This window comes from Hippopotamus amphibius, chromosome 2, assembly GCF_030028045.1.
Source record: "Hippopotamus amphibius kiboko isolate mHipAmp2 chromosome 2, mHipAmp2.hap2, whole genome shotgun sequence".
Classification (NCBI taxonomy): domain Eukaryota; kingdom Metazoa; phylum Chordata; class Mammalia; order Artiodactyla; family Hippopotamidae; genus Hippopotamus; species Hippopotamus amphibius.
In genome coordinates, this window is record NC_080187.1 from 183,486,113 (window position 1) to 183,499,259 (window position 13,147).

Below are 13,147 nucleotides of genomic sequence, written 5' to 3' on the forward strand. Positions count from 1 at the left end.
TCCCGGACCCGGGCTCGAATCCACGTCCGCTGCATTGGCAGGCGGATTCTTAACCACTGCACCACAAGGGAAGTCCCTCTCAAACTGATTGTTACTGGTCTGCTATGAGATAGAGAGCTTTGCCAGAATTGAAATCAGCCATGTCATTAAGCAAGCTTTTCTTGATGAAGTAAAGAGTGTACAGGATTTATGTTTTGATCACATTTCCTTACCCTACTGGTAATGAACAATTCTCTGGCCATCTATGCTGAGATCACTGCTTTAAATAATCCCTGCTTTGGCCAGAGGGAGCCTGATATGGTACCCAGAAGTAGATCTAGGATCTGAAGGTCTAGCAAAAAAACTGGCTATAGCTGGTTGAAGAGATAATAAAAGGATTAAAGGCTATACATGAATATTAATAACTTTCCCAATGTTTCCACTGGGAAAGAATCACTGAAGAATTTAACATACTAAAAGAATGATACCAAAAATGACCTTAGGTGTTGAAAAAGAAATTAAACAGTATTCCTACCCCATGTTAACATCCAAATAATAGGCTTAATTTCAACCTCTAAAACTGTCATAATTTTTATCTATGCATCCTAATTTTATGTTGATAAATGCTATAATCGTTAAATGTTGTTTGTGTATGTGCATTATAATTTTTATAACATTTCTTTTACTTTATATAATTATATTAATTTTATTCTTCAATCTGCTACTATTTGCTCATTTCCTGAAGCATGTCCAGGCACTTGTTCCAGGTAATCACACCCATGGCACATGGCCTCAACTAATGAACTCTGAAAATCAATTCAGAAAGCAAAATGTGAGTTATGCTAAAATCTAAGTAGCTCTATTATCTATTTTTAGAGCCCCTGCTCAAGAGCAAAAGCTTTAAGGAAAAACAGGAAGTATTACGAAACAAAGTTGCCATCAAAGTTTTCATTTTGAAGAAGACTTTCAAGATATGGCACATTATCACTCAGAAGCAGCACAATGCCACATCCCACAACAGTATCAGGTCTGCATTATCACAATACGTGTGAAGAATCAACATCCAGAAGGAAATATCCTTAATGCTCATAAAAACATTTTTATTGTGTGAGCAGAATACAAGGTATATTTACATCTCTTCTTGTTCCAAAGTGGATTTAAAAGTGAAATCTACTAATATATTTTATAAATGAATTAAAAATGATAGTTGAAACAAAATAAGTCAATGCAAAAACATCTAATTATCCTTAACATTGTATTTCCAAAGCACTATAGCTGTGTTTTCAATTTATCCTACCCTATATTCAAATGTCATATGTAACCCATAACTTTTTAAAGGTTACTGGCTCATTTATTCATTCCACAATAATTCCTGAACACCAGCCATGTACCTGTGACTGCTACATGCTGCTTTTCAACCATTAAATGATACTATTCAGTTGCAAGAAGTTTTGTCAAATTTCTGCATCAAATTGTATATATACATATACAGATATATGTAAAATTTTTATGTTATACTTCCTTGTTACAAAATGTGTTTCTTTGCCTATGATTAAGAGAACAATTTTTTTAAGGTCTGTTTACCTATCAATGTGTAAATCCCACTCTCAGAACTTCACAACCAAATATTTTGCATCTTTATTGCACACACCTGCCATCACCTACAGAAGAAAAACAAGAGTTGTATACTCTATAAAAAATGCCAATTCTAGGTATCAATGTTATTTTATCCATCTTCCTAAAAGCTGTTACAAATGAAAAAATAAAAGATTAAATAACTCCTACAGTTCTGAACAATGACACCAAAGAAAGAGTATAATTACTTTTCCAACTCAGGCCTTAGTTAATGTATGAATACTAAAGCACACTAGTTAGTCTTCCAGTTTAACCACAAGCATGTCAGATTTGTTTGGAGTTCTGTTGAATTTGGAAAATATGTATAAACAGTTAGTAACAGCTTCACAGTTTTAGAATAAAGCCCACATTTGTGAGTAGCCCCAAATCTTAGCTGAAAATTGGCTGAACTATACCGATGTGACCTAGAGAGGGTGGATTTAATGAAACGTCCACAGGTTTAAGTGTAAGAAGAACTGGAGATTGGCCCAAGTCTATCAATAACTAATTGTGAGTCCTTGAAAAATCATTTAGCTGTTCAAGACTTTGGTTTCTGATCCATGGAACTGGCCCACATGACCTCAAAGGCCCTCTCAGCTGTTACATTCTATAATTCTGATTCTATGGCATGTTTAACAATTGAAGGTAGACCCTCCACTCATTCACTGAGCAGAAGAAACCCTCCAAGTCTTCTGATTGGGGTCCATGTATTCTTATCCTAGGTTAAATGGCAAGAGCATGTCTAAATAAGAATCAGAACACAAGGATTTATCATCCTTTGTGAGCCACATTCTTATCCACAATGCTCAGCAACAAGGCTTCGAGTGCTAAACATTTTGATGCAATCATGACAATGCAGTTCACCAAACAAGGCCAGGCTCAGTGGTTTCTAGGAAACCAAAAAGGGAAAGAATGTAGAAAGAAATAGTAGAGACTTCAAATGATGAAAAAAGTAAATTAAGTTCAAACTGAGAATCAAAGAGACACAATAAAGGCCTAAAAAGTATGGTCGGTGCATTTAAAATGAATGGAACCATGGAAAGCATTTCCTAACAAAACTAACAAAACATCTTTGAGAATATTTTATCATTAAAGGAGTCAATGAGATAGATCCTATTGATGATTCTTTCTTGGAAAATGCAAAAACTAAAATTGAATTCTTTTGATTTGTGAAAGCTAGAATTATTATGCAACTTCATTAATGGCATTTTTACCTAATCCTAAAAGTTAAAAATGCTCCTTATTTAAAAAAAAAATCCCCTTAGTTTTATTATCACAATTGAATACTCAATATCTCAGAAAAATTAGACCAAACATGAATTATTATTTCTTTAATGTTTAATATAATGATGAACCAAAAAGTTCATCATTATATTAAAGGATTAAAATGTATATAAATAAAACAAGGAAATAATAGAATTGCCTCAATTATGACTCCCCTTTTTTTAGGAATAAAGGAATTTTAATAGAAAGTAGAAAAATAAAGCTAAGCTATTAATATATTCTGTTTCCTTTCAGATTGTTGTCAGTATATATACATATACACATTACAGAGTTATTGTTGATACTTAGAATCTATCTAGAATTTTTATTTTTGTTTTGTATCGCTCATTTCCAATTAAAAGTGCTTTACTGACAAAATCCATACACTTGTCATTTTTATTATCTCATCACAGTATTAAATGGGTTAAAATTGTCTAAATGCTTTGACATTCTGAGAGCATTTGTTTCTTGTTTGGTTTGGTTTTGCTTGGATGTTATTTCTTTGGAAATATTCCTAAAATATTCTTTAGAATTATGCAGGTCACAAATATAAAAAGTGTAATTGCTGTTGCTATAACAATTGACCAATTGCTTTCCAGAGGGAAAAATAACCAATTTAGACAACTGACCAATTGCTTTCCAGAGGGAAAAATAACCAATTTAGAAAGCTACCAATAATCAAATATTACTGTCCCCACCTTCACATCTCTCCTGCTAACATACAATTATATCACATTTATCATTATTTTCGCTGGTCTGAAAATGTATATGGTGCCTAAAGATTGCTTGAATATGAATTTTAATCACTGGTGAAGCTAAACATTATTCCCTGCGATGACCACTCTATTTTTCTAAATGAATAAGCACCACCTATTGAGAGACAATAAGTAGCAACTTTTTGTATGCAATAATGCATTCTGTATTTTTAAACATTATTTCTGTTTACAAATGCAATGCATGTATATTACAGAAAGCTAGAAGACAAAGAAAAGTATGAGAAATAACATAAAAATCATCCACAATCCCAACACACTCTTCCCTTTAAACAGTGTATGTTATAAAAAGTCAGTCTCCTTTTTCACCTCCCCATCCATCCTATCCCCACTAAAAGTAACCACTCTTAAGCATCTGGTACCTATTGTTGCAGGACTTTTCTATGACTTTTTTTGTTTATAAAAATGGAATAATATGAATCATTGTCTTATGCAACAGGCTCTTTTTTTTTAATATGATATCACAGACATCTTTCCAAGATACATAGATCTACCTCATTCTTTTGATGGCAGTATGGGATGCTATTATGATATATGTAAGTTATGAAACCCAGTCAAAGAAAGCTCAAAGGGGCTATCTGAGGTATACATATCACATTTGTTCTTCTTTTAATTTTAGTTATGGTCCCATAGGCACCACCAATTCCCTTGCCTCCTTGATCTTCCACTGCAATTACCCAACTCTTGTCATCCCTGCCTCAACTCACAGCCCATTTTCTCCATTTTTGGTGGACTGCTGAGAGCTGTCAGAGAAGACTCCAAGACTTACAGGTTGGCAACATTTTATAGCAGGCACTTCCAGCCTCAGCTGGGTGGTCTTCGTTGTTCACCACTGCTTCTTTCTCACCCTCACAAGGTCTATTCCCATCCTTTCTTTCACCTTACTTCAAGGCCCTACCCCCGCTCTACTTCTCATTCTGATCATATGGCTTGATCTCTGATTTACAGAGTAAACAGGGAACATTCGGACAAGACCTCTCTCACCTTCTCTTCATCTCTGAACCTGCCCTTGTAGGCCATATTTCACTTCTTTCATCCTGAGTCAGGAAAAGGGCATCTTGATTCTTCTCCAAGGCTTATCCCTCTGTCTTCAATTTCATCCTGTATACTATACCTTCCGCTTCTTTATCATAGAAACAAGCCTACATGAATGCCATATTAATAATGTTAATAACATAATGTTAATAACAACAACATTAACAATTTAAGTGCAATTTACGTAGCAATTGAAATGTGTCAGACCCTGTTCGAAACACTTTACGTAAGTTAGTTAATTTAATCTTCATATCAGCCTATGAGGTAGGTATTAATTACAACTATTGAGGTGACCTGCCCAAGGTCACACAGATAGTAAGTACAGAGTTGAGATTCAAACCCAAGCAGTCTGGCTCTTAACCACTATGTCTCATGTACAGAAGCTTACATAACAGGACTATAACCCAGGGAGGTAATATAAAGCAGAGTGGGGTTAGAAGACTGAGTGGGAAGAGAAGCCTAGCGAGCACCAAAACAAGGGAACGTGACTCTTGGAGCTGGATGGGAAAATCAGGGATTAGAGGTACCAGAGGTACTGACTGGCAAATGATGGAGAGGGTATTTGTAGGGTTTGTTGCCTACTCTACGAATATGGCTATTTCCATTTTCTCCTAATTCTATCATCTCAAATTATCTCCACATGAGTAGTTAGCCTGACAGATCATGGTTAAAGCCAATACTCCCAAACCCCATGGGAACCAACTAGGTGCGCGGTGAATGGCTCAGCACAAATCCTCCCCCCACATGTGCAAAAGAGCTCAAAGCACAGCACCTCCACGTGCTCACCATACACAAGCTGCCCACTTGTGCTGGAGAAACTGACCTACACCAACAAGCCACTTTTTTAATTTTATTTTTTATTTTTTTATATAAATTTATTTATTTATTTATTGGCTGTGTTTGGTCTTCATTGCTACACACGGGCTTTCTCTAGTTGTGGCAAGAGGGGGCTACTCTTCATTGCAGTGTGCAGGCTTCTCAGTGTGGTGGCTTCTCTTGCTGTGAAGCACAGGCTCTAGGTGTGCGGGCTTCAGTAGTTGCTGCACATGGGCTCAACAGTTGTGGCTCATGGGCTCTAGAGCGCAGCCTCAGTAGTTGTGGTGCATGGGCTTAGTTGCTCCACGGCATGTGGGATCTTCCTGGAGCAGGGCTCGAACCCGTGTCCCCTGCACTGGCAGGCAGATTGTTAACCACTGTGCCATCAGAGAAGTCCCCAGCCACTTTCTGTAAACTGGAGTATTGTTGATTTACACTGTGTTAGTTTCAGGTGTACAAGAAAATGACTGAAATATTCTTTTTCAGTTTCTTTTCCCTTATAGGTTATTACAAGATATTGAATATAGTTCCCTGTGCTCTACAATAGGTCCTTGTTGTTTATTTTATATATAGAAGTATGTATATGTTAATCCCAAACTCCTAATTTATACCTCCCTACCCCTCCCTTTCCCCATAGTCTGTTTTCTCTGTCTATGAGAGATAAGTTCTCGTCTGTTTTGTAGAAAAGTTCCTTTGTATCATTTTTTTAGATTCCACATATAAGTTATATATGATATTTGTCTTTGTCTGACTTACTTCACTTAGTATGATAATCTCTAGGTCCATCCATATTGCTGCAAATGGCATTATTTCATTCTCTTTATTGGCTGAGTAATATTCCACTTTGTGTATGTGTGTGTGTGTGTGTGTGTGTGTGTGTATGTGTGTGTGTGAATGTACTGCATCTTCTTTACCCATTCATCTGCTAATGGGTACTTAGGTTGCTTCCATGTCCTTGCTATTGTAAACAGTGCTGCTACAAACATGTATCTTTTTTTTCATCTTTTCTGGATACGCACCCAGGAGTGGCACTTAATACTTAAACCCACCCTACAGCTACCCAGCAAGTGTCACTCCAGCCTAATTTGAAAACCTTGCCCCGAAAGATCACTCCCACTGAGATCATTCTAACTTTCTTCCTTAGTATTTAGCAGAAATCTGTTGCTTTATGATTTCCCAATCACTATGCTTTCTTCCTTACGCTCTAAATAATGACATTAATACTTCAAATGTTAGTCCTTCAAATGTCTTTGGGAAGTTTTCATGAGTGATTTTTCTAGCAAATCAACCACCCCCTCCCTCCTTCCTCACAACACACACACACACACACACACACACACACAGACGCATGTCTTTCTTCACCAGGCTAAATAAATACACTCAGCTTCCTCAACAATCCTTCCTATGAGCTGATAGTAATGTCTTCTTTATCCTTGTCACGCTACTCTCCAAGTGTGACCAACCGTGCTTACCTCTTCCTTGATGTGTAGCTCAGCAGCTACGCTATATTGCCGACTCATTCTGAGTGAATCCTAAAGATCTGCTTCACACACGCTGCTTCTAGCAGCCCTTACTCATTCTTCCTCTGCTTATGCAGCTGGTGCCCAGGACCCTGCATGCCCACTGCATTTGATGTTACATTTTGAGCCTCATTCTCATTTCATTGTGCCTACTTTCCTTAGCTCCTGAGAGCTAGAGCCATTGATACCAGCACCACCACCACTTCCAGATGACATCAAATCCCACTTCCTCCACCCACCAAGACCAATGCACATGTGCACCTGCAAACTCAGGCTACCGTCAGGAACACAGGATTAAGTCACTTTCTCGGCCTTTACTGACAAACCAATCCTGGGATCCAGACGGCCCCAGGAATGCCCCACAGGGCTTCTTCATCGCCCCTTAGCTCACTCTTTCCTCCTTCTATCCCTAAGAGGAGCTGCAGATTTGATCCTTTAAACACCAATTCAATGGCCACAGATTACTTCTTTCACATAAATCACTGCTCTTGAAACAATGTTCCATTGCAATAGGGAGAATAAGACAAACTGCAAAATTAGTCATTTCCAGAAACTATATCATTCAGAAAATATATTCTCTGGTTTGTAGGTAGCAGGCTCACTACATATAGATAGACAGATAGATATAGATAGATAGATATAGATATAGATATAGATATAGATATAGATATAGATATAGATATAGATATAGATATAGATATAGATATATAGATATAGATATATGTATATAAAAGACAATGTCACATTCTCCTGAAAAGTGTTACTAAATTTCCAAAAGTAACTCTCAATAGAAGATTTAAATCAATTAATACTAAATATTTAGGAAGCATACAAACTGAGCTTTAGATACTGTAAGTGACAACATCTCTTGCCAAAAATAAGTATGTCAAGAATCACAAGTGAAAGGACAGAGGTCATCTAGCCCCAATCCCTTGATTTTAAAGTTATGGAACTAAGTGTCTAAGAGACTAAGTGACTTACTCAAGCTAACAGAGCAGGGTGCTGACAACACTGAAACAAACACTGGGGTCTCCAGATTCCCAGTCCACAAAGTACCTAGAAATCTATGCAGTACAAGGGGTTTACAGAGTTTGAAGCAGACACAGGATCTTCCCTCAAAAGTGCACAGACAGTACACAGTCTGCTCCACAGGACACTGTGAAATGCTAAGCAATTAAAACATAAAGACAGTACAGAGCAATACTCATGGGCCTTTATCTACCAGATACCAGTTTCTATAAGTGCTGACGTTGGTTTTTTTATAATAATTAATACTAGCTTCCAAAATTTTGACTTAATGACTTATTGTTTTTTATAGTAATTAATAAGTTAGCTTACAAAATTTTGACTCACTGGACCCCAATTTGGGTGCTACTGAAATAGAGGTTACCTAAAAAAATGTCTTTAGGTCATCATTCAAATATAAAACAGCCGGGGAGGAGTCAAGGAAGGGAGGGAATATGGGGATATGTGCATAAAAACAGATGATTGAACTTGGTGTACCCCCCAAAAAATAATAATAATAAAAAAATGGGAAAAAAATATATAAAACAGCCAAATGATTCACTGTTCACTTGACTGACTCACTACTTATATTTATTACTCAACAGTTAAAGTCACCACTTTACTTGATTCCAGCACTGCTGAACAAATTCAATAACACATCCCCCACTGCTGTGCTATCACTTACTGCCTATAACCAGACGCCATGCCGATTACCATTATACTAGACTTTTGGCTTCGTACTACCACCAAATACCTATTCAAATATCTGTCAGGGAGTTCTGGAAAATATATCAGTCTTCAGACCGGCAGCTTCAGAGAAGTTGCTCAGTGCTTCTACTTTTTTCTATCACAAATAATGCTGTTGACTTTAAAGGCAGAACTAGACAACCTGGAGAATAACTCTCAGCTAACCCTAAGAACTATTTGTTTGGGTTGGGTAGGGGGAAAGCTTGTACTTACTAAGAAGTACCACATTTTTTTTTAGAAGCCCTGTCCAAAATTGTGAGAAGCTGCATCAATTTGGCCAGCAGAGTAGAGATTCTTTCCCAGGGTACATACCATACTTTATCTACCTTTTCACCATGGCAACTTTGTAGTTTTATCAGGTAAGAATTACAAGGGCTGATGATACAATACTTAATATCCTGACCCAACCACAAGCACTAGGATTAAAACTTAAAAATAATATAAATAAATAAATAAATATAAAATAAAAATGTTGGCTTATACAAAACTGTGAAATTATCACTTATATAAGGGATTCCAAACATGTGCCCATGAATATTATTGGTTATAACAAATTTACCACACTTTAATTAACAAAAAACAATATTAATCAGAAAAGCAAATAAGTACCAGAAGGGCAGCATAGCAATGGTTGCTAAAAGCTAAGCATTTAGCCTCTATCTCTTCCACTCACCAGCTGTATAACCCTGAGGAAGTTACTCAACCTCTCTGTGCCTCCACCTTCTCATCCAGAAAACAAAGATAGTAGTGTTTACCTCACAGAGCGGTTGTGAAGGTTAAATAAGTCAGTAAACTGTAAACTATTTGGAACAGTGCCTGGCACATAGTAGGTACACAATAATTATTCTTCTCTACTTTTTTTTTGCTCGTCTCTACTTATATATGATTCTTTTCCACTTAGATAACAACCAGCTATTGATATTTACCATATCTCTTTAAGTCTAGCCAACGATCATACGACACTGGAATAAAATGTAAGATTTTCTAAAGAACCCAGGTTTTAAGTAAAAAATTAAATAATTTATAGAGACGTGGTAGAAAAGGATGGATACATGTCCAAGACATATGACACATGATCAGAAATCAGCAGAACTGAAGCATGGAGGATGACAGGCTTTGCCTACCTTGGATTGATAGGTTTGGGATGAGAAGTGCCAACAGTCTGCAAAACCAGTCAAACCACAAGCATCTTATTTACCACGTCAAGTGTGCAATGCCCCGCCACCACGACCACAACTATCGGCCAAGTGCAAAGAGCCCCTTTGCACTTCCTAACCATTCCTACTTCTTTTGCTTTTTCCCCATATCAACAAAATCAAGGAGAAAAAAAAATTCCTGAGAGAATAAGAATAGAGGTCTCCCTGAAATATAATTCCATTCAATCTGACATGAAAACGTGAGCAACAATGAATGATAAGGAGAAGCACAATGCATCTACTCCCTCCAGATCTGCTGCCCGACTCCCATCAGGTAGACCTAGATACCCTTTAGGTCCGAGTCCGTGCTGCTGTCCATGGCTGGCAAATGGCAAGAGCAGTCCAGCTGGGTGTGACCCTGAGGGATGAGGGACCTCAGTCAGGAACGGTGGACACCCATGGAGAGCTCTGAGGAGATCAGAATTTAATCAGAATCACTTACCTGATGCTGACTCTCATGAAACAGCATGTAAAACGGAATAATGAGGGAAGAGAGCGACCAGGTTATAAGTGGCTAGACAGAGGTGACAGTGCCGAGAGAAGGGTGATACAAGCAGCGGCAAGAAAGAAAGGACTTTCAAAGAGACATAAGGAACAGTGATAAGACATGGCCACAAAGTAGAAGCACTGGTTACAACTTCATGAGGCCTGAAGATCACTCAAGAGAAGAGGATTTAGTCGGAGACAGAAAGTAGGGACTGCCGGCAATTATGATAAGACCAGCCCTGGGAGAGAGAATGTGGCAGAATCACAAGTTCAGCCTTATGTTTAATTTTAGGTAAAAGCCACAATTAAACATGTAGGTAAAATCTAGAAACATCCTATGGGTAGCTGGGAAATCATAATATTACAGAGCATTTCTAATAGGTTCAGAATATCAACCAGCTCACAATTTAGTTGATTTAAGAGTTTTCTCTCATCAGCAATAACACGCCTTTAAATGGCAAGCAATTAAAACATGAAATAGGCTGAAGGTAGATTTAGAATGTACTAATATTAATGAGTCATAACATATTAGGAATTGTGAACCAAAAGTGGGAGCACTTAAGCTTTAAGTTCAACATATAAAGATGACTTTATAGAGAATAACTACCAAATTTTTCCACACAAAATAAGAACATATGTCTCTCAGACACAGAATATTAGGCATATGGGTCATTATTCTGACTTCAGAGCCTATTTCACAGGTTTATTATGTCATATGCATTAATTATAATACTACTTTAAGTTCTGTGAATTATACTTTTAGCCTTTATTCAAATCCTTACTGACAAATACCCATGTTAGTTTTCTTGCCTGATGTAACACATAAAAACAGTCACAAATCAGTCAAAGAAAATTGGAACATTTTTAATACAATCACTGGTTACTTTAAATAGAAAAAAGATTTACCACATTTTCCTTCATCTTTCTTAGCTTTTCATCTATCTTTCTCAACCGATTCTGCTGATCCCGTTGCTCTTTGGTATTCCGAAGCACCTTTTCTCCTGGAGTTATTTCCGCATTTCTATCATCACCATTAAGGTCAAGTTCCTAATTAAAAAAAAAAAAAAAAAAAATTCACGCACAGGCTGAAACTGTACCATCACACATTGTTCCAGAGCAACTGAGCCCTGAATGTTGGCTTTGCTTCTCAAACAATATTTCTTCCTTTCAATGTTTGTAATTCTCTTCCTACTTGAGTGGGGAAAGGTCCAACTATACACAAACAAGTAAGGAAATAAACTCAATCACCTGGAAAGCAGGAAGTTTGAAAAGAGCAGCGGCCGGGAAGCAGGGACCTGAGCTCTGGTCCCTGCTCTGTACTTAACAGCTTGGAATCTTGGGCAAATCAGTTTTTCTGGACTTCAAGTTCAACATACGTAAATAATAAGAAAAAAAACCGTGCCCATCTTTGTTATGATAGGCAGCTATGTAACAGTGAAAAGAGAATTGGGCTTGGCAAAGTCAGGAGTTTGAATCCTGGTTCTACCTGGTTCCTGACTGAGATGGCCTTAGAGGAATCAATGAACCTCTCTGAGCTTCAGTTTCATCATCTGCAAAATGATAATAATCATATATAGCCCAGAAGTCATCACAGTACATCGCAGGCACGCAACAGATCTTACTAGTACCGAACAAATATGAGCTTAATATGTCCTTTGAAAAGAATAAGTATTATATAATGAAAGCATCTCATTATTATCAGCAATATTTGAACTGACAGAACCATATTCTCCCAAAGTTGGTATTATTTCTAGGCGATTTAAATGGGTATTTCTTGACAGCAAGCTGGCCCTTTACCTATAACTAAACTTCCTACATTTCCTCCACAGATTTCCTATTCTGTGTTGCCACGGGGTAACTGGCATAAATGACATTTTTAAAGTTGCTTAAGCCAGAATCCCCCTGCATTCTCATTCCTGACATAGAGTTGATCAAGAATACTTACATTTCATTCTTAATACCTCTCTCATCTCTATTCCTCACTGTCTCATCATTCACTTCAACTAGTAGTTTTCAAACTCCAGTGTGCTTCAGTCTCACCTATAGAGTCTGTGAAAATATTTAAAGGCCCAGCCTCACCCCAGAGACTCTGACTCAATCGCTAAGGACTGACCACATGAAGCACAACTGCTCGAAAATTTAAGAATTATCAACCTAAAGTGCAAAGTTCTTACCCCTTCCCGGCCCTTCAGGCTCAGCTCCCATTGCTTGGGTCTCAGAACCAAAGCCTCGGCAATGTTCCCCACTACTAGTTCTCCACCCTCTGTGCCTCTTCTTTCCAACTCCTCATGGAGACTCTTCCTCTTTCTGAGCTCAGCACAAACATATTTGCACTATAAAATATTCCCTGACACATCCAGGAAGGGCAATTATCCTGCAGTCATGCTGTATATTCTCTCCTTGCACTTCCCACAGTGTCACGGCCCAGACAGGAACCGTGACTGGTGCCACCCTGCGTACCAACACAAACTACAATCCTGAAGCTGGATAAGCACTGGCCAGCAGACTGTAATTTTGGTTCTCAGAACTCTTATCGCACCAATGTTTCAATGAAATCCATATTGTATACAATTCTAATGAGAAGACTATTAAAAGAGTATCTCAGTTTCAAGACATGACCCTTTTACATCTTATTTTCCCCAAAAGGGGACTTACTTCCAGTAGCTCTCAACCTCTAGAAGCACCCAGAGGGTGAATTACGATCAGCAATATC

At 37.6% G+C, this 13,147-nt stretch overlaps 1 protein-coding gene across 1 annotated transcript in view; it reads right to left on the bottom strand.

Moving 5' to 3' along the window:
- FSIP1 (fibrous sheath interacting protein 1) overlaps nucleotides 1-13,147 on the bottom strand; it is a 187,464-nt gene that overhangs the window by 119,429 nt on the left and 54,888 nt on the right. Inside the window, exon 10 of the mRNA XM_057721625.1 lies at nucleotides 11,341-11,481. Coding sequence (XP_057577608.1) covers nucleotides 11,341-11,481 — 141 coding nt within the window. The remainder of the gene's footprint in view (nucleotides 1-11,340; nucleotides 11,482-13,147) is intronic.